At 37.5% G+C, this 22913-nt stretch overlaps 1 protein-coding gene across 9 annotated transcripts in view; it reads left to right on the top strand.

Annotated features, from left to right (window-relative positions):
• The first annotated feature begins 2918 nt into the window (after nucleotides 1-2918).
• SHOC1 (shortage in chiasmata 1) overlaps nucleotides 2919-22913 on the top strand; it is a 96535-nt gene continuing 76540 nt past the window's right edge. Inside the window, exons 1-6 of one of the 9 annotated variants that reach the window (XM_084991954.1) lie at nucleotides 2919-3312; nucleotides 3904-3957; nucleotides 6161-6241; nucleotides 9442-9565; nucleotides 11819-11912; nucleotides 19027-19248. In XM_084991954.1, the coding sequence (XP_084848080.1) occupies nucleotides 19080-19248 (169 nt within the window). In that variant the 5' untranslated portion in view covers nucleotides 2919-3312; nucleotides 3904-3957; nucleotides 6161-6241; ... (1 more) ...; nucleotides 11819-11912; nucleotides 19027-19079. Of the gene's footprint in view, nucleotides 3374-3903; nucleotides 3958-6160; nucleotides 6242-9441; nucleotides 9566-11818; nucleotides 11913-19026; nucleotides 19249-22913 lie in introns of all 9 variants that reach the window. The other 8 variants (XM_084991941.1, XM_084991926.1, XM_084991936.1 and 5 more) reach the window with 8 other exon arrangements.

Raw genomic sequence — 22913 nt, 5'->3', positions numbered from 1 at the left:
GCAATAGGAACTCTCAAACCTTGCTAGTAGGAACATAACTTGGTACGATCATTTTGGAAAATAGTTTGACATTATTATTATTATTATTATTATTATTATTATTATTGTCTTCTCTCTTTTTAGGGCTGCACCCATGGCATATGGAGGTTCCCAGGCTAAGGGTCCAATCAGAGCTGTAGCCACCAGCCTGCGCCACAGCCTACGCCACAGCAATGCAGGATCCAAGCCATGTCTGCAACCTACACCACAGCTCACAGCAATGCCAGATCCTTAACCCACTGAGTGAGGCCAGGGATAGAACCTGCATCCTCATGGGTGCCAGTCAGGTTTGTTAACCGCTGAGCCACAACGAGAACTCCTAGTTTGACATTATTGAATAAATGGAAAGATACACACAATCCATAATCAAGAAATTCATTCCTAAATTTATGTTCTAGAGAAAGGCGTATGTGTACTAAGATACATTTACAAGGATGTTGACTGCAACATTATTTGTTAATTGCCCAAAATTAATAATCCAAAGGTCGATCAATAGTAAAATGGAAAAAAACTTGAGTTATATTTATATGATGGTATACTATTCAGCAATGAAATTGAATTAACATATATATATATATATATATATATATATATATACCACAACATCCACTGAAGAGAACAAGAACCAAACTAACAAACAGTAAAATTCAAAAATAGGCAAAACTCTATCATTTAGAAATGCATACTTTGGTGAAACTCTAAAGAGAAGCAAGGCAATGATTACCATAAAGTCAGGATTATAGTAATCTCTAGGTCTAGGAGGAGACTTCCTCTAGGGAGAGTTGTGATTAGAAAAGCAAAGAGAGAGCTTCTGAAATTCTTGTAATGCTCTGTTTCTTAACTTGAGCAGAGTTTGCACGGATGTTTCTTTAAAATACTTTTTAAGCTACACATTGTCTCATGCACTTTTCTATATGAACATCATATTTCACAATTTTAATTACAGAGATAAAAAGAAACTCTGTACCCTTGGCCTCTCTTCTTTTTCATTCCTTCCTGCATCCTGCTGTCTGAAACATAGATACTGTCACCTGAGACCATGAGAACAAAGATCACAGCCTAGGAATATCAGAGTAAGGAGCTGGAAGGTAGGTCCCTGAGGACTTCGCAGGGACAGCTACAATATAAGTTCTGAACCTTTCACCTCTATACTTCATTTACATGAAAGAGAAATAAATTTTATATTATTTTGGAATTTTCTGTTATTTACATAGCTAAACTTGACATTAGCTACAAAAACTATACAGGAGATCTTCAAAAAGACCACCTACTCAGTAGAAAAATTGCCTGATCTCTCTCACACACATATATACAATTCTTAGGTAATTCGTCCTTGGAAGAAGAAATCTAAAGGACTCATAAACTTCTAAAAAGTGTTTAATCTCAGCAGCAATCAGTGAAATGCAAATTAAAACAACATAGTCTTTTTCATATGTCAGATCAGCAAATATTTTTAAAAAGTAATATATTCATTTCTGTTTAGTATTCAGGAAAATGATTTTTCTCAGGCATTGTTAAAATGCCATAAATTTTTGGAAGGTAAATTGGCAATACCTATTAAATCTGAAATGTGCTTACTATATGAGCCAGTGAAACAACACAAATCCATACCATAGAAATGACGGCAATAATATTCAAGACCATATGTCCAAGAATTCTTACTGTGGCATTATTTTCAAAGTAAAAAACTGGAAATAATCTGTTAAAATCCATCGGTAACATCTTTACTAAGAAATATGTAGCTGTTTAAAAATGAGTTTATACGTTTTCATCTGGAAGATTGTTCATGATGTATTGTTTAGTGAGGAAAATAAGTTACACATTTTTATATAATTGGTCAACCTATTTTATGTATTTATGTCTGTATAAATTTTTATAAACATGCTAGAAAGTGTGAAAAGATACAATTCCTAGATTGTTAACATCAGCTACCTGGGAGTTGAGGTTTTAACAAGAGATTACTTTTTCTGTATCTATCTTCAGATGGTTTTACTGGTTACAGTTAGTCTATGTTTAACTTTTGTTAATTTTTTAAAAATTGCTTAATTTAAGTAGGTTTTAATAAAAGGCATACATCCAAGAACGTAGAATGATTAATGTACCTCAATGCCGGATGAACATCTTTACAACTGATTCTTACCAAACATTAAATCCATATCGCTTGTAGCGAACCGCACAAACCTGTACAAAATAGAATGAAGTAGGTAATTTAGGAAAATAATGTGGCTTATCCACTGACATTTCATAATTAGTAGTGCGTTAATAATTAACTTGAAAGAAACCCATGTGTTAGTAAAATAAATAAATGTATGTTACTTGTCTCAATTTTCTGGGAAGGAATCTAATGCCAAGTTAAGCCATGAAAGGAAGATGGCAGCTAAGAAATAGGGATAATTCTCCTTCCTTATTGGATAGATTTAGTGACTTCCTTAAAGAGTGTTCATGAAGGGGTGGCGGCCAATTACGGTTTAAAATTTGCAAGCCCCAGAGTTCCCCTCCTGGCACAGTGGCAAGGAATCCAACTAGGAACCATGAGGTTGCGGGTTCCATCCCTGGCCTCGCTCAGTGGCTCAGATCCCACCTTGCCGTGGTGCAGTTGCTGTGGTGCAAGCCGGCAGCTGTAACTCAGATTTGACTCCTAGCCTGGGAATCTCCATATGCCACTAATGCAGCCCTAAAAAGCAAAATAAAACACAATAAAATTTGCAAGTCCCAGTTCTAATCATCTTCCTTCTCCTCCTCACATGTTCTTCGCCATCAAAGCATGGCCAACACCTAGCCGGACCCGAGTCAAGTTTGCTTCCTCCTTTTTGCTTTCTTTTTTCCCTGAATCTGTTTGGTTGTTAAATCCTCTCAATTTTCTTTCTGGAATGTTTCAGGCCTTGCGCTCCTTCTGTCCCCACCGCTCTTGAGTCAGGATTAGCTAACAATCTTGGAGATGCCATCACCAAAGAACTCCAGGCTCTTCTGACTGGTCGTCGCCACCTTTCACACCAGCTCTTTTGGTCTTGTGGGAAGAGCCTGTCACCCTCCACCCTGCTGGGCAAATGTTTTGCTCACCCGTGAGGACCTTGGCACTAACCACGCCGGACGCTCGGGTCCTTGCGCGTGGGAGATCACAGCCTGAAGCGCAGCGACCACGAGGGGCGGGATGAGAGGGGTAGGGGCGTGGCCTGGCCTGACCGGCCAATGGAAGTGCTGAACCCGGGGTCAGAGGTCACGTGTACAGGAGGCCGGAATTTTCTCTTGCTGAGAAGGGCGATTTCACCTCTGGTAAAGAACCGAGAGGTTGGAGAGCTGTGGGAGGCAAGGTGTTTTGAGCTGAGGGGCGGGGGTAAGATTGGACTAGGGACAGGGTGTGGCAGCTCCGAAATCTCTGGAAAACAGATATGTGAGACCTGGCTGAAGTGGCCCTGTGGGGACAAGACTTGAGAACCAGCCGTCACCTAACCTAATTGGGCGAGAATAGAGGGTGTGAAGGGCACAGATAGGCCATTGGGGTTTCTAGCCACTAATAAGAGGTTCCATATATTAAACAATTTGAAAACATATATGAACCTTACTTCCTCTAATTTGACGTGGTGACAGGGTGGTTTTTATGCAGGGGAGTCAGGAGGGGGAGAAATCTCGCCATGCCTGAGGCTGTGGGAGGAGATGGGAAGCCAGCCTCAAATTCACACTCACCTGTGTGTGATCTTAAATAATCTTGGGAATAATATTCTATTGTATATTTGTACACCGTAAATATATCCATTTTTACTTGTCAACTCTACTTCAGTAAAGCTGGTTGGGAAAATTCTTGGGAAACCTAATTTCTCTAGCATAGGAGCCTGAACTAATGATTTGTATGCATTTCCATTTTAGGCCAATAGATTCCTGTCAGGAGGTAGTACAGGAGAAATAAAATTTTAGGAACAGGTAAGAAAAGCTATCTCAAAAATTGCTGCAATTCAGAAGTTGATTATTTTCTCTCTAGCCATGATTTTGCTTGTTTTCCCCCTTGTCTTGGATTTTAGAAGGCCAGTTTCTCTCTCTTACTAACCGTCCACGACTGTAAGGTAGATTCAGATATCTGCAATGTGATGAACTACATCTGACAGATAAAAGAAATTTTATGCATGTGTATGATGTATGGTATCTAAATACTATATATTTAGCATGAATTTAAATGATTAACTTCAGTATAACAGTAATTATTGTTTAAGGTAGCTGAAGAAAGAAACATTTAAGATAAATGCTGACAATAAACTGAATGGGTAGAATGGGTAAAACTGGTTGATGGTTATCTTTTTAAAATGACTTCTGATATCAGGCACAATCAGATAATTTTTTTCTGAAAGTGCAATATCAAGAAGTAGAAATTCTAGAATCAATATTTGTTTCAAAGTTCAGTGATGCACTGTATAGAAAAGTTATGGAAGTATACTGATTGGAAATATTTCCAGAGAAGTAATCACCATAGAAAGTGCTATGTTGGCATTGTTTAAGTAAGCGTGAAAGAGGGCAGCAACATTATGTATTCCCCACATTTGTTGATATCACAGAATCTAATAGTATTAAAAATAATTCAGAAAAGTTATTGGGTTTGTATTCATTGGAACCCTAATTATAATATTCAGAATGTCTTCTGAAAGAAAATGGCTGCACCTGCAGCATGCAGAAGATCCCTGGTCAGGGATCACACCTGAGCCACCACAGTGACAACACCAGATCCTTAACCCACTAGGCCACCAAGGAATTCCCTGCTCTTAGGTTTTTGATCCAGCTGTTAACTAGCTAAGAATGTTCACTTGATGATAACTAAAAATAGGAATATATTTATAACTAATTAGTGGAGATGAGATCTTCAGTTCTTATGGTAAGCACCTTTACCACTTGGAAATAGGTAAACCTCAAACAAATTTAAAATGATAGTGTAACTAAGGCAAGACCACTTGGATTAAAATGTATATTTTATTCACTGAAAGCATATTGGCAAGCTAATACTGTATGAAAACTAGTTTATATCTAAATTCACCACAACATTTTAAGTGATCAAAATGCTAGGAACTTTCCAATAAACTAGACTTTGTCTTAGAGTAAATTTTCTAAGCTGGAATTCCTCTGATTCTCATAAATAAGAACTATCTCAGACTCATTCAGTGTTCTAGATTTTACTTATTGCTTCATTAGATGAATTTGTTGATTTACAGTAATGACCCAATGACCTAAAAATAATATTCAACAGTTGCTTTATTCCAAATGAGCTAGCTATTAAGGGAATTCTAACTTCAGGTTTTTTATTTTTTAAGCGAGTGGAATTTTCCAAATGCTACTGCACTGCTTCAGCGCAGTTTTTCCCAATGTTATTTGATTTTGAGACCACTTTTGAAATATGGTTATACTGAGAAAACCGCTCTTTTTTTTTTTTTTTTTTTTTTTGTCTTTTTGCCTTTTCTTGGGCCGCTCCCGCAGCATATGAAGGTTCCCAGGCTAGGGGTCGAATCAGACCTGTAGCCACTGGCCTACGGCAGAGCCATAGCAACACAGGATCCGAGCGGTGTCTGCGACCCACACCATAGCTCACGGCAATGCCGGATCCTTAACCCACTGAGCAAGGGCAGGAATCGAACCTGCAACCTCATGGTTCCCAGTTGGATTCATTAACCACTGCACCACGACGGGAACTCCTCTACCTATCTTGTGAATTCTAGTCTCTTTTGCAACAAAATGATCACATTAGATATATTGCAGTCCACCAACTAGGAGTTGTATTGGTAAAATAGTATGAAAAATATTTGGCCAATTTTATACCAATGTATATTATTTTCATATTAGACTTAGGTCATAGTAATAAATATTACTGTCATAGTTACATTTTTATCATTCAGAGCTTCTTTTAAAATGAATGAGTCAGGAGTTCCCTGGTGGCAGCAGGTTAAGGACCCAATGTCACTGCTGTGGCTTGGGTTGCAGCTGTGGTGCAGGTTTGATCCCTGGCCCTGGAACTTCTGCATGCCATGGCTGTGGCCAAAATAAAATAAAATAAAATCAATGAACCCATATTTTGTGGTTAAGAATGGTTTCCTACTCCTGGCTTTGCTATTTTACCAACATTGACTTTTAGTATTTATATTTCCAGATGTTGAAATTTGTACTGCTTTCAAAGAAAGAAGATATGTTTCCAACATTCAAATATTGTGCAATTGACTATTTATATGAGGTACAGTGTTACTGGATCACTACCTGTTTACTAAGAATCATAATATAAAAAGTGTTATCTGTGTTCACTATGATTATAATTTTTTAGTAGTCCTTAGAGTAGTCCTTAAGTCTAATTATGTTGAAATTCCTTGAAAATTACTTCATCCCACTTTTAATATACTTTAAAAATGCTACTTTGGGGAATTTCCCATCGTGGCGTGGGAATCCGACTAGGAACCATGAGGTTGTGGGCTCGATCCCTGGCTAGGGAATTTCCCATCGTGGCGTGGGAATCCAACTAGGAACCATGAGGTTGTGGGCTCGATCCCTGGCGTGGCTCAGTGGGTTAAGGATCCGGCATTGCCGTGAGCTGTGGTATAGGTCGCAGACATGGCTTGGATCTAATTTTGCTCTGGCTGTGGATTAGACCCCTAGCCTGGGAACCTCCATATGCTGTGGGTGTGGCCCTAGAAAAGACAAAAAAAAAAAAAAATTGCTACTTTGGAAATTTTTGACAATTTAACATGAATTTGAAGGTGTCAGCAGAAAAAAAACAGCCACGATTGGCAAATTTGGGCTGCTATTGTGAATAATCTTGAGTGTTTTTCTTGAAAGGAGTGAAAAAGAAGCAATCCCAGTTTTCTTTATGATAAAATGAGAGTAATAGCATGTATTGCCCACTTACTATGGGCAAGATATTTTGCTCTTTTGATGGATTATATCATTTGATCAATTGCTCCTTTGAGGGATTATGTCATTTTGATGATCATAACTTCCCCATGAGGATGATACTATTATTACACGGGTTTTACAGTTTTACAGGTTAGAAAAATGATTTCTAGAGAAGTTCAATAACTTGTACAAAGCTGAAATTCAAGCCAGGCACATTGTTTGTTTTTTTTTTTTTTTTTTTTTTTTTTTTTTGGTCTTTTTGTTGTTGCTATTTCTTGGGCCGCTCCCGCGGCATATGGAGGTTCCCAGGCTAGGGGTTGAATCGGAGCTGTAGCCACCGGCCTACGCCAGAGCCACAGCAACGCGGGATCCGAGCCGTGCCTGCAACCTACACCACAGCTCACGGCAACGCCGGATCCTTAACCCACTGAGCAAGGGCAGGGACCAAACCCGCAACCTCATGGTTCCTAGTCGGATTCGTTAACCACTGCGCCACGACGGGAACTCCGCCAGGCACATTGTTAAGAAACTAATTAGAGGGAGTTCCCGTTGTGGCTCAGCAGGCAACAAACCCAGCCTTACTCAGTGGGTTAAGGATCTGGTGTTGCTGTGAGCTGTGGTGTACGTCGCAGATGTGGTTTGGATCCAGCACTACTGTGGCTGTGGCTGCGGCTGGCATCTGCAGCTCCAATATCACCTCTAGCCTGGGAACTTCCATATGTGACAGGTGTGGCCCTAAAAAGCAAAAAAAAAAAAAAAAAAAAGAAAGAAAGAAAAAAAAGAAAAGAAAGAAGGAATCTAATTAGCATAGTTGTTATACAACAATTCATAGTTCTTATTATCTTAATTAACAAATTAAATTTTGGTTTTCTTTATAAGCTTGGGTGTCTTCTACCAGGAAAAAAATTACTCCACTATAGCTACAGCTGTGTTAGTTATAGTCTAAACTCACATATTCTCAAACTTTTATCCTGGCCCATGATATCTTAGTTTCTTTGTGTCATTCCACACCCCATGATACAGTGCAAACACACTAATCAATGACAAATCTTGCAAAAGATTTGTAAAGGTTTTGTAAATTTCATGAAAACTGTGTTGAAGAACCATTCAAATAACAGGTAAACCTATTTGCAGATGAAGATCTTACAAAACAGATCAGTTAAAAGATAAGAGGAAGAGAATGTTTTGAATATCAAAGGAGTTACGGATGCTTTGAGAAATTTTGATTAAATCTTCAAATATTTTCTCGAAATATATTTATGATCAAAGGTGAAGTAATAACTAATATGCATATAATACAGTTTTAGGAGAAATTATGACAAAAGAGCAGTTATAATTATAAGCTAATTATAAAGAAAACTTTATTAACAATGAAATTAATATTTGTAATTTTATTTCTTAGATAAAGTTCTAGTCAAGCTTTCTTCCCCCCTTTTTATTATGAACCTTTGGTCCTCATTTTTTTTTTTTTTTTAATTTTCCCACTGTACAGCAAGGGGATCAAGTTATCCTTACATGTATACATTACAATTACATTTTTTTCCCCCACCCTTTGTTCTGTTGCAACATGAGTATCTAGACAAAGTTCTCAATGCTACTCAGCAGGATCTCCTTGTAAATCTATTCTAAGTTGTGTCTGATAAGCCCAAGCTCCCGATCCCTCCCACTCCCTCCCCCTGGTCCTCATTTTATATAAATTACTTCAACTGATCTTTGTACCATTTATTCTTGGATAATGAGGACCTCTTATTTAATATGTTATTAGCACCTTCAGCAAATGAAACTCTTGGGAAATAATATGAGAAACAATCATTTGTCCAATGAATTCTGTGGGAAGTGGAGAGTCCCTGAGGGGGAGGATTCATAGAAGAAATTTTTCTTAAGATGGTCTTTGAAAAATGAATAGAATTTTGATAGCTAGAAAAGAGTTGCGGGGCATTTTTCAGAGGCACAGAGTAGACCATGGTGTTGAGGAAGTGACCACTATTTAAGGGATAGCAACTATTCTGTTTAAAGAAAACAGGTAGTATTAAAGAGTAATGGGAGATAAAGCTGGAAAGTAATATCAGAACCAATATACAGAGAATTTTGATTTACAACTTACTTAATTGATTCAACATCCTTTTAAAGTTTAATTAGATTTTTTAAAAAAATAATGACGTGATTGCTAGTTGTCACAAGTGAAACAGTGCAAAGACATAGGAAACAAAGTTAAGACAGATATTATACTGTTAAGTGAAAAAAAGCACATTACTAAATGGTATGTAAGTGGTATGATATCACACACACACACACACACACACACACACAGAGTTTAGCCTACCCTAGAAAGTATGTAGAAAATATACCAAAATATTGCTATGACTAGGGACCTTGACTTTCTCAGTTATGTGGTTCTGTGTTAGATATTTTATAATAAATATGTATTTACCTTTAAGTTAAAATAATATAAATTTGAAAGAATAGAGAATTTTAATATTCTGAATATTGACAGATATTTCAAATCTAATATATGTATTAAAAGATTTTACAATCTTTCTTACATAGGAAGTAGTTAGAAAGAAGTTTTGCAGAGATGCTTTATTGCTTCGAATCCCTTCATGTTTATATCAAGATGAAAATTATCATGCAAGAAATATTAATAATAAATTTAGGAGGCCATGGACAAGAGGTATGTTTTATTTTTTTGTAAAATCTATTTTGAAAAGTATTTAGAATTTAGCACAATAAATTATGGAGAAAATGCAGTGTTTTTCTCATTATGTAAAAATTCATTCATGTCAGAATGCCAAGAAATTTACAAATTAATACTTTTATAACCAAATTTAGGTGACAAAGTAAGGAATTAGAAAGCTTATGCTCGATGTCAATAGGGTAAAATAAAAGATATGTAGATGATGAAGACTTAAAATGAGATTATTTTAGAGGTCCAGCCAATAGTAAGGGGTTTTAAAAATAGAAGAATGAAAAATTTCTTCTAGGAGTTCCATTGTGGCTCAGTGGATTAAGGACCATACATAGTGTCCGTGAGTATACAGGTTCAATCCCTGGCCTCGCTCAGTGGGTTAAAGATCTGGCTTAAGCTACTGCATAGGTTGTAGGTGTGGCTCAGATCCAGCATTGCTGTGGCTGTGGTGCAGCCCTGCAAGTCTGATTTGACCCCTTAGCCTGGGAACTTCCATATGGCATAAGTACAGCCCTAAAAAGAAAAAGAAAAAAAAAAAAAAAAAGAGTTTCTTCAAGGTTTTTGATCTGAGCAACTGGGTGGATGGCAGTGCTATTTCCTGATAGGGAAAGGCTGGTGGAGAAGCCAGTTTGTAGCTGGAGTCAATAGCTCTGCTTTGGCCAAGTTAAAATGCCTCTTAGGCATCTAAGGAGAAACATTAAGAGGGCAATTGATTATATTAATCTTGAGCACAGCTAGAATTTCAAATTGGGGTCATTTGAAGTTAGGAGATTGCATGCTAATGGAACTGGATAAAGTCACTGAGTACATGAGTATGGATAGAACAGAGCTCCCAGGACAGAGCCCTACAACACCCCAGCCATTAAAAGGCTGATATAGAAGGAGAAACCAGCTAAGAAGGCAAGTGAGATAGGATACCAGATGAGTGTGGTTTTAGAGATTCTAAAGAAGTAATTGTTTCAAGAAGGAAGACGTAGTCAAAAGTATTGGTCCCTGTTAAAATGTCAGGTAAGATGAGAAGGTGAAATGACCATTAGCTTAATTAAACATGGATCATCACTGGAACCCACACCACTGCAGAGATAATGCTGGATCCTTAACCTGCTGTGCCAGAGTGAACTCCAGAAAGTCAATTTTATTAAGAAGGATATTAAGATGAATTACTGTTGTCATCTGTCAATGTTGGATGCCCATTTAAAATTTACAGTCAATGGAGTTCCCGTCATGGTGCAGTGGAAATGAATCTGACTAAGAACCATGAGGTTGCGGGTTCAATCCCTGGCCTCACTCAGTGGGTTAAGGATCTGGCATTGCCCTGAGCTGTGGTGTAGGTGACAGGCAGCTTGGTATAGGCCAGCAGCTACAGCTCTGATTGGACCCCCAGCCTGGGGCCTCCGTATGCCATGGGTGCAGCCCTAGAAAAGACAAAAACAAAAAACAAAACAAAAACAAAATTTGAAGTGAGTTCATTCAGCAAGGCTGGGTGTTCCCCCCGCCAAATAATTTTCAACTCTTCTAGTATACATACGCAAAGGAAGAGTAGGGGTTTTCCTAAGTCAATATAAGGGAAAGAGACAAGGGAATTAAGAGTTGTTTCTTCAGACACAAGCATATGGCCTTGTTCCTCTTCTTAAGGAACCAAAGTCGAATTTGGGAGGCAAGCTATAGATATACATACAGTTTTGAAGTATAAGAGCTCCCTGGTGTCCTAGCAGTTAAGAACTTAGCGTTGTCAATGCTGTGGCTTAGGTCACTGCTACAGCACGTGTTCATTCCCTGGCCTGGGAACATCCACATGCCGTGGGCACAGCCAAAAGATAAATAAATATTATTGTATGTGATTAAGTACTGGAGCGAGTGCTACTGGCAATATTATGGCCCTTCAAGGGGAGTGTATCGGAGTGAGTTGGCATGGTAAATAAAGGCTTTATGAGCAGTCACATGAACTGTTGAACAGGATTATCTGGGATGGTAGTGCTGTATAAGCAAAAGAGAAGCTGTACCAGTGAGGACAGTATGTTCAGGTGATACTGTTCTGATTGTAGTTGAGGATTCAGGGTTTTTTTGGGGGGGGTATAATAATGAAATGTATTTGAGTATTTGGAATCTGGTATAACTTAGGGAAAAATCATATTTGTGAACAAGTAACACCGTAATGTAAAAGGTGACTGTTTGATTTCTGTATATTAAGTGTAAAAGAAAATTCCAGAAGCTAATGTTTACCATTTTCCCTTTTAGTCTCAGCCGTTTCAGTCTGGGGAACAACAGATACAGCTATCTCAGTCTTGGATCAATGGAAAGCCAGTCTCTTTGTGGAGGAGTTCCTTGAGAAGTATGTGTCCTTAACCTCAAATCTCCCCTTTATTTAGAAGATAAACAGTAAGTTTTCCAGAACCTAAGGAGAGAGGATTCTTGCCTTTATATCCTCACAGGTTTTTTTCTTTTATGTGAAGAAATAGCCTTAATATGCACTATAAAGGCGAGGTTAATCGAAGTGATTTACATCCTTTTTTTTTTTTATCTTTCCCTTGTATATCACACATTAACAGTTCTGTATGTATGCATTTGTATTACAAAAGACAGAAATAAAGCAAAGATGCTGTTATGCTTTTAACAATAATTAAACTTTTGGTAGAAAGTGTCTACAGGGAGTTCCTGTCGTTGTCGTGACACAGTGGAAATGAATCCCACCAGGAACCATGAGGCTGTGGGTTTGATCCCTGTCCTTGCTCAGTGGATTAAGGATCTGGTGTTGCCGTGAGCTGTGGTATAGGTTGCAGATGCAGCTTGGATCCACATAGGCTGGTGGCTACAGCTCTGATTCACCCTAGCCTGGGAACCTCTATATGCCTCGGGTGTGGCCCTAAAAAGACAAAAAAAAAAAAAAAAGGAAGTGTCTACAGAAAATTCTTTTTATTAAAATCATCTCTTCCCCTGTAATATAAATGCAGATTTAAGGCTATTATCTAACATACTTTGTCAAGCTTTATTTATCATTAGTTCAGTCATTCATCATGTATTTATTGGGTACTATTCTGTGTGTTGGATACAGGATAAAAAAATGAGTAAAATAATCTCTGTTCTCAAAGAACACAAGAAAATAGGCAATAGAGATTTATAAATAAATAATTACAATAGAATGTGGGCATTCTGTGTCATCTCCAATGACAGAGATAGGAACACAGAGCATAATATGAGGAAGAACCCTTAACCCGTTCTGTGTTGTTCAGGTCGGCATAAAGTAGAGATTTCAGTGCAAACGTAAATAATTTACTCTGCTGCTTCACTTCATGCGGAGAGTGCTGATCAGACCCAGGAGGGATTTAGTAACTGTTCACATTTTGAAGTTTTAGTAATTTAAGTTTTCCTTAGTTGCACTTGAAAGAAACAAACGACCAACTTAAATGTGTCCAAACTCCAAATACAGAGAAGCCCAATATACTATTTCTGTCATCTAGAAGTTTAAAAGGAAGATAATATATAAAAAGAAAAAATTAACCATGTTAAGAATTAAATGATAATATAAAATGACTATCATAAGGTCTATCACAAGGGATAAAGCCAATGCAAAGTACCTATCACATGACTAAACTCTAGAGAAGTATGGAAATAGGTGTAGTGAAAAGAACTCTGCACTGTGAATTAAACAATTTAGGTTTTGTCTTGATTTGAAAAGTCAAGTCCTAACTACTCGATAAGTGATTTCATCTGATCCTTGCTTTCTTTATCAGTATGATGATGGGTCAGTGCTTCTCAAACTTCATTGTACATGTGAACCACCTGAGGATCTTAGTAAAAATGGAGATTCTGATTCATTCAGTGTTGGGGCCTGAGAGTTTGCACTTCTAATACACTTCTAAGCCTGCTGATGCTGCAGGTTCAAGAGCCTCCTTTGAGTAACAAGATATGAGATGCTTTCTAAAATCTCTTTGCACCCTATGAATTAGATTGGTGGAGCTTAGTGTGACAAGAAGTAGGAATTGAGCTTGAGCTAGACAAAGAAGGAGAAACTAACGAGAGAAAAGATTTTAGGCAAAGAAAACAGCAGTTTGAAAGCATAGCACCAAGTCCATGCAGTAAATACTCAACAAAGGCAATGAGCAGGCCACTCTGGCTCAAGCAGAAGATTCCTGAATGAGAGAAATGTGAGGCCCTGAAGAAATGGGCCCCAGCATACTTGACCTTCCATTCATTTTGCAGTAACAAGATAGAGTCCATGGCAAAGAAAGTGGAATCCGTGGTACCACCTAGAATAAAATTTATATTTCTCAGCCTCCCTGTAGCCAAATGTAGCCATGTGACTAAGCTCTTCCCAAGGCATATGAGCAAAAGAGGCTTTTGCAATTTCTGGGGAATGTCCTTAAAAGGAAGCTGCATGTTTTTCTCCTTCACTTTTCTCCTTCCTGATGTTAGACACAGATTTAGTGATTGGCTCCAGCAACCACCTTGGAGTGTATTGACAAGAACTAATCTAGGAATTGCAGAGTAAAACAAAAGAAGCCTCAGGCCCTGATGGACTGTGAAATTGCCTTATTAGCCATGACCTTCTAACCTCCAGACTTTTTGTGTGTTTTAGCCATCATTCATTTTAAGTTTGTCTCATGACAATAGATTTTATTTTTTAGAGCAGTTTTTTAGTTCACAGCAAAGCTGAGCAGAAGATTTAGAGATTTCCGATATTAAATTTTAATTTTAGGAGTTCCCGTCATGGCTCAATGGCAACAAACCTGACTAGGTATCCATGAGGATGCAGGTTCGATTCCTGGCCTTGCTCAGTGGGTTAAGGATCCAGAGTTGCCATGAGCTATGGTGTAGGTCACAGACAAGGCTCAGATCCCTCTTTGCTGTAGCTGTGGCATAGGCCAGCAGCTGTAGCTCTGATTCCACCCGTAGCCTGGGAACTTCTGTATGCTGCAAATGTGGCCCTAAAAAAGAAAAAAAAAAATTAATTTTAAATTCAGGACCCACTACAGTTTTGTTACCTATGGAACTTTATTGTTATTATTATGATGATGTCTTTTTTTCTAGGGCCACACCCACGGCATATGGAGGTTCCCAGGCTAGGGGTCCAATCAAAGCTGTAGCTGCTGGCCTACGCCAGAACCACAGCGACACGGGATCCGAGCTGCGTCTGTGACCTATGCCACAGCTCACAGAAATGCCGGATCCTTAACCGACTGAGTGAGGCCAGGGATCGAACCTGCAACCTCATAGTTTGTAGTCGGATTTGTTAACCACTGAGCCACGACAGGAACTCCCCTATGGAACTTTAGAGTAAACATTCTGATCGTTAGCACTACCCAGATTTCCTAAATTTTGCCTTTCCTTTCTCTCTTCTCACCTCTGTTTGTTGTTCCTATTGATTCTAAGGTCTCAGTTGTTTGTTTTTTTACTTTTGCTAATTTTTTGGTGTCTGGTGCTTTTAAAAAAGCAATGCTCTAACACCAGCTAACAATTCAACTCAGTTCTGACACTGTCTGCCTGGGGATGGCATCAGATCCCACAGGTTAAAAGTTTAGTCCTGTAAGACTGCCCCCATACCCCTCACGTCAGATGCCATTTGCAAATCCAGGTTGTCACCTGTGCTTCTGACTAACCAGCTATATTTTGGAGATTTCAATGTCACCCTCTTTGGGTTCAATCAATTTGCTAGATAGACACAGAATTCACAGAAATATTTTTCTCATGGATTACTGGCTTATTATAAAAGAATATAACTCAGGAATAGTCAGATGGAACAGAAACATCAGGCAAGGCATGGGAAAAGATCATGCATCTCCATGCTTTCTCCCATCACCCCACTCTCCCAGCACCTCCACGTGTTCACCAACCTGGAAGTCCTCTTAACCCCATGCTTTTGGGTTTTTATGAAGGCTTCATTACATAGGTATGTTTGATTACATATTGGTCATTGGTAGTTGCTTCAATTGATAGCCCCTCTCCCCTTCCTGGAGGTCAGAGGGATAGACTGAAACTTCCAATCTTCTAATCACGGGGTTGGTTCTCCTTGCAACCAGTCCCCATCCTTAGGAGCTTTCCAAAAGTCACTTCACTAACATAACCAAAGACAACTTTATCACTGTCATCATTTAGGACATTCCAATAGCTTTAGGAACTCTGTGCCAGAAATAGATATGAAGACTGAATATATATTTCTTATTATAAATCACACTGTGTGATCTTTTATAATGGGCTTCTTCCACTTAGCATAATGTTTTCAAGGTTCATCTAGTTTGTGGCATGTATCAGCACTTCATTTTTTATGATCAAATAATATTCCATTATATGGATATACCACATCTTATTTATCCATTCATCAGCTGATGAACATTTGTTTCTGCTTTTTGGCTATTATGAGTAACGCCGCTATAAACATTTGTGGACAAATTTTTGTGATATGATTTTATTTTTCCCTGGTAGTGGATCATACAGTAACCATGTGTTTGAGGAATTGCCAGAGTATTTTTCAAGGAGCTGTAACATTTTATATTCCTACCAGCAGAGTACAAAGGTTACAATATATTTATATCTTGTCAACATTTGTTATCATCTGCTTTTTGATTATAGTCATTCCAGTAGGTGACTCACTGTGTGTCATTATAGTTTTGTGTGCATTTCCTTGATGGCTAATTATGTTGAACATCTTTTCTTGTAATTATTGGCCTTTAGTATATCTTTCTTAGAGAAATGTCTATTCAAGTCCTTTGCCATTTTAAAAATTGTGTTAGGTATCTTTTTATCATGGAGTTTTAATGATATTCTAGATACAGATTTTATGTATTGTAGATATAGTTCCCTTATTAGATATGTGATTTGCAAGTATTTTCTCCTGTGGATTGTCTTTTCACTTCTTTGATGGTATCTTTTAAAGCATACAATTTTTGAATTTCAATGAAGTTCAATTTATCTACCTTTTCTTTGTTACTTGTGCTTTTGGTGTCATATATAAGAAGGCTTTATCTAAACCAAAATCACAGGTATTTATTCCTGTATTTTCTTCAGAGAGTTTGCCTGTGATTTTTTTTTTTTAAGACATAAATCAGATGGTATAATGGCTCTGTCACTGGTGGGTTATCCATTTCATCGGGGGTATCGTATTTCATACAGCATAAAATCCAAAGTTCTTAGCAAATGCTGTAAGATCCAGCACGGTCTGGTCCTTGCTCACCTATCTAACCTTACTCAGTTCCAGTCATCCTGACCTTTCTGCTTTTCTTAGACTATGCCAACCTTGCTCCTCTATTTTAAGTCTTTGTATAGCTTACTCTCTACCATTATTCTCTACCTTAGATGGCCGTTCACTAAGTATGCCCTCTAAAATTGCCTTTTAGTCAACCTTCTGACTGTTACTTGATGTCCTAATATCTCATTTTATTCCATCATGACAGTTTTTCACTACTTGATGTTATATTGTTTGTCTTTCTGTCATCCCATTAACAGGTAAACTTCATGAGAGCAAAAACTTTGTTTTGTTTACTACTCCACCCCCAGTGCCTAAAATGATGTTAGCACTTTATAGACACTCAATAAGTATTTAAGGAATTAGTGAATAGGAATGGATGAATTTACCCAAAAAGAGTGGTATAGAAAGAAAGCCAAGACTATATAGATTGGAAGCTCGGGAAACAACAGTATCTACAGGTTGGACAGAGGAGGAGGCACTACTGAACAAAGAATAGATAATATTGGACAAGGAGGAGTTCCAGGAAATACTGGTCTTTTTTTGCTTTTTAGGGCCGTACCTGCGGCATATGGGGGTTCCCAGGCTAGGGGTCGAATCGGAGTCACAGCTGCTGGCCTACACCACAGCCACAGCAACGCCAGATCCAAGCTGTGTCTGCAACCTACACCACAGTTCACAGCAATGCCGGATCCTTAACCCACTGAGTGAGGCCAAGGATCAAACCTGCAACTTCATGGTTCCTAGTTGGATTCATTTCTGCTGCTCTACGATGGAAACTCTTTTTTTTTTTTTTTTTTTTTTTTTTTTTTGCTAATTCTGGTCTTTATATATCACTTATATCTAGGGAAAGAGAATTGATGGGGAAACTATAGCACCAAGAATTATTATAAAGTATTGACTCTGTCAGTAATATTTATTTCTTTAAAAAAAAGTAGCTGTCTAAGCACTAAATTTAGAAACCTATAAAGATCCACATAGGAATCAGTGTTCTTAAGAGTAATATGGATGTGGGTGAATTGAAATGTTTTTTCTTGTAGCTTTTATTTTCTTAAAGAGTAAATCAAGAACTCTAGAGACTTCTCTACATATGATTTTAAGATACGGCATATTCATTATTTTCTCCAATTATTCTGGGAGATTATATTTATTTTTGTTCTTTAAGTCTGTCTAGGGAATTATTAAGGCTAAAAAAGTATTTTAGGATATCAGGGGGAAAAAGTATATTAGAATGTGTAGCTGAATTTCCATTAATATCTTTATTTGTTGAACAATTCAGTAGAAAGTTCTCTTGTAAGTCTAAATATCCCAATGGTATAGACAATGGCAGATTACCTGGATCAATCAGGAAACAGACAAGGGAAGGCAAGATCAAGGGAGCCAAAAAAGTCCCCAGGAATAGCAACAGCTGGAAATTGTTACCACCCTAAGCTTGAAAGAGCAAAGGGACTGAGTAGTAACCAACATAGTAAGAACTGCAGCTATAGGAGAGAGGCTTTCTGATAAAAGATGTGTAATTGCTGGTAGAAGGATTCAGTAGTAAGCCACTTCTCCAGACTGTGGCCTAGGAGGGGAAGATTTGTAAAGAATAGTATTTCAACCTATTTTCTCACCCTTGATTTCCTGCCAGTGCTTCCCAATGTCTTCTGGTTGGGTTCAGCCAATGTGTTCGGCCAGAAGACAGGGCAAGGGAGCTTAGTTGGTTTGTAGAGATCAGATTCCAGGTTGCAGAACAGAATATAAAGGGTTGGATAATGACATGAAAAAGCAGATATTAAATATTCAGCACAAGGTCAAATTGGCAATGCATGGCAAAGTCTAAAATTCTATATATCGTTAACCTCATCATTTCTACTTTTAGGAAACATTTTGAAAAAATGATTAGACAGGTATGCAAAGATATTCCTTGTTCATAATAACAAACAATTACAGCAAATTTAAATTTCCAAACAATAGGAAACTGTTTGAATAAATTATTATTTACAAATACAATCCTGTTTGTCCACTCAGAAATGAAATGAATGTACATTGATTAATGTATAAAACTGCTCATGTTTCATTGTTTAGTGGAAAACAGGTTACAGAATACTATGTACATGAATCCACTTTTGTTTTAAAGTATTCAGAAATAATTGAGAGCATAAATAATTTTTAACTATCTCTTGAATGATGGGGCTATAGGTAATTTTCCTCTGTATCTGTTGGAATCTGATAATTTTTCTACAATGAGTATATGCTATTTGTTAATAAAAATGTTTCAAAACAGGACATACATAAAAATCAGTAATTTTATAATGTCATAGAAGAACAGCTACAGGAATGTTGACCCAGATTAACTGTGAATTTGAGGAAGTTGTTCCAAGTTCAAACCCAAATTCCCAAACTGAAGTAGAGGAATCCAGCTTATATACTCATAAAGACAGCGATGAAGTCTTTACACCTGTCAACTGTTTAGGAAAACATCCAGCACTTCAAGCGCAGAACCAAGGTAAAACATTTCTTACTAATATACAGATATTCATCTCAGTGAGTTTTTTTATTTTAAAATTTTTCATTTTGCTAAGGATATCCACTTACATAATTATAATTCTGAGCCTTGCCACATTAGTGAAATATTTTCTTTTATACTAATCCTGTTTTTGTAAATTTGATTGTTTCTGAATTTTAAGTGTGCGGGGCCTCAAAATAGCCTCAAAGTTTTGATCAGAGTGCTTATAACATATCCTAAAATGATATTAGCATCTGTGTACAGATCTGATAACAGAGCAGTCTGGTGTAACATTATATTAGTAGATTATTAAGTGGTGATTTTGTTTTCCAAAATATGCTAAAGGTTTTCAGTCATCTAATTTACGTGAAACCATAATTCAAAGTAGAGATGGAATAATTGCATTTGGTATTAGGTCAGGAAATTCAGTCAGTTTTTACAAATATACAGTAAGTAATAGTTGAAGATGCATTTTATCCAAACTATATTCCAAACATCTCGTCTTACTAGAGGGTACTAAATTTTTCCAACTGTATAAAAATTTGCTAGAACTACCTTTCTTGTATGTATAATTACCTAATTTCTTTTTATTTTATTTTATTTTTTGTTTGGTCTTTCTGTCTTTTTAGGGCCATACCCGCGGCATATGGAGGGTCCTAGGCAAAGGGTGAATCGGAGCTGTAGCCACTGGCCTACACCACAGCCGCAGCAGCACAGGATCCGAGCAACATCTGCAACCTACACCACAGCTCATGGCAGTGCCTCACAGCAGTGTCAGATCCTTAACCCACTGAGCGAGGCCAGGGATCAAACCCGTGTCCTCTTGAATACTAGTTGAGTTTGCTAACTGCTGAGCCACGACAGGAACTCCTCCCTAATTTCTTTTTAAATCAAGAAATTTAAGGCTCTATTATATAATCGCTATAATCATTTAAGATAGGCTATAGCTCGAGCATGTATTTATATAGATAAATATAGCTGTTTTTATGCAGATACATAAATTGGGTATAAAATTTTTATAGTTGGCAAATATGTATGTGATGATATATAAAGTCCCTCATATAGTTTGAAAAGATAGAGATTGCATTAAAGACTAAACTTGGGAGTTCCTGTCGTGGCACAGCAGAAAAGAATCCGACTAGGAACCATGAGGTTGCGGGTTCGATCCCTGCCCTTGCCCAGTGAGTGGGTTAAGGATCCAGCGTTGCCAGGACCTGTGGTGTAGGTAGCAGACACAACTTGGATCTAGTGTTGCTGTACCCCTGGGGTAGGCTGGTGGCTACAGCTCCGATTCAATCCCTAGCCTGGAAACCTCCATATGCCACAGGTACAGCCCTAAAAAGACAAAAAAATAAATAAATAAAATAATAAAAAATAAAAAAGACTAAATTTGAAGGCATCTTTTAGTAGGAAGAACCTGAGTTTGGAATCAGAAAATTTGATCATAGTCCAAATCTACTCATAAAAAGTGGTACAGGAGTTTCTGTTGTGGCTCAGCAGTAAGGAATCCAACTACGGTCCGTAATGACTCAGGTTTGATCCCTGGCCCTGCTCAGTGTGTTAAGGATCCTACATTGCTGTGAGCTGTGGTGTAGGTCACAGACACAGCTCAGATCCCACGTTGCTGTGGCTCTGGCCTAGGCTGGCCGCTGAAGCTCCAATTTAACCCCTAGCCTGGGAACTTCCATATGCCGTGGGTGCGGCCCTAAAAAAAGAAGTGGTACAATTTGGGGGCAGTGGTGCAATTTGAAAATTTTATGGTTTTTAGTTTTCTTCTATATTTCTTTTAATGCTAATTTCTTATTAACAATTTTATAAGGATCAAAAAAATGTATATGTACATATAAAGAGATAGTTTGTAAAAAGAAAAACAGGAGTTCCCGTCGTGGCTCAGTGGTTAATGAATCCGACTAGGAACCATGAGGTTGCAGGTTTGATCCCTGGCCTTGCTCAGTGGGTTAACGATCCGGCATTGCCATGAGCTGTGGTGTAGGTCCCAGATGCGGCTCGGATCCTGCGTTGCTGTGGCTCTGGTGTAGGCCGGCAGCTACAGCTCCAATTAGACCCCTAGCCTGGGAACCTCCATATGCCGCGAGAGAAGCCCAAGAAATGGCAAAAAGACAAAAAAAAAAAAAAGGAAAACAAGTTACTCAAACATAACTATCATTATATTTATGTGGCAAGCTAAAATCATCTATTGGCAAATTTCATAATATCTATTGTTAGCTAGAATCAGAAGTTTCTTTAACTACTATTTACTGAATGAAAACATGCTTGAATTTCCCAATACATTTCACAATACAATATTATGCTTGAATATTGGGAAATTCAAGCATATTTTCATTCAGTAAATAGTAGTTAAAGAAACTTCTGATTCTAGCTAACAATAGATATTATGAAATTTGCATATCTTATATTTTCCATATCTTATATTTCCTGCAATTTCATTTATTTTCTTTGTGGCAGTAATTATTGTTGACAGATGTATAGATACTTTGGTCTCACTGCCAAAATCAAAAGGAATGTATTATACTTTGAGATTCAATTGTACTGTAAATTTGCTGTGTCTAAGAAATATAATTAATTACTAAATTATAATTTAATTCCAAGCATATATTTCTTTACGATGTAAAAACAGTGGGTAATTTTCTTTTATTGTTTGTTGGTTTGTTGATATGTACTAATTTTTCTGCAATATTCACATATTATTTGTCAATAAATGTAACCGTTTTTATGAATATCCTTTTAGACATCCCAGGAATATATAAGCAAATGCAAATGTAGCTTTATTTTTTAATTTTAAAAAGTTGTACACGTACATAGTTTAGAGAGTCCAGTAGTTAGTTGATCAAGGTTTATAATAAAAAGCAGAAGCCCCTGGCTTCATCATCCACCTACGTATTTTTTAGCTTTATAGAGTTATAGATGATAAATAAAATTACAATGTACTTAAAGTATACAATGTAATGATTTGATACACATATGCAGCATGAGAGGATTCTCACCATCAAGTTAATTAGCAAATCTATCACCTACATGTTTACTTTTTCTTTTTTTTTTTGGTCTTTTGTCTTTTTAGGGCTACACTTGTGGCACATGGAGGTTCCCAAACTAGGGGTCACATCAGAGCTGCAGCTGCTGGCTTATGCCACAATCACAGAAACGCAGGATCCGAGGCTTGTCTGTGACCTATACCACAGCTCATGGCAATGCCAGATCCTTAGCCACTAAGCAAGGTCGAGGGTCAAACCCACAATCTCATGGTTACTAGTCCGATTGGTTTCCACCATGCCACAACAGGAACTCCCATGGTTAGATTTATTTGATGAGAACACTTAAGTTCTACTCTTTTAGCAAATTTAAACACTACAGTATTATTAGCTATAATCACTCCTTTGTATGTTAGATCCTCAGACCTTACTAATCTTACAAATGGAAGCTTATACCCTTTTAACTTCTCCCTATTTCTCCTCTACCTCAAAGTCAGCCCTTGGCAACAACCATTCCACTCTCTATTTCCATAAGTTTGACTTTTTTTTTTTAAGAGTCTGTATATAAGTCCATGCAATTTCGGTTGTTCTTTATCTGGCTTATTTCCTTTAGAATAATACCCTCCAGTTTCTTCCATGTTGCAAATGGCAGGATTTCCTTTTTCAAGGCTGAAT

Source organism: Sus scrofa, chromosome 1, assembly GCF_054392235.1.
Source record: "Sus scrofa isolate SSC_HxYL_T2T_F1_AM1 chromosome 1, Sscrofa_HxYL_maternal_Yorkshire_Landrace_v2.0, whole genome shotgun sequence".
In the NCBI taxonomy this organism is placed as follows: domain Eukaryota; kingdom Metazoa; phylum Chordata; class Mammalia; order Artiodactyla; family Suidae; genus Sus; species Sus scrofa.
This window is presented reverse-complemented; position numbering and strand designations above follow the sequence as displayed.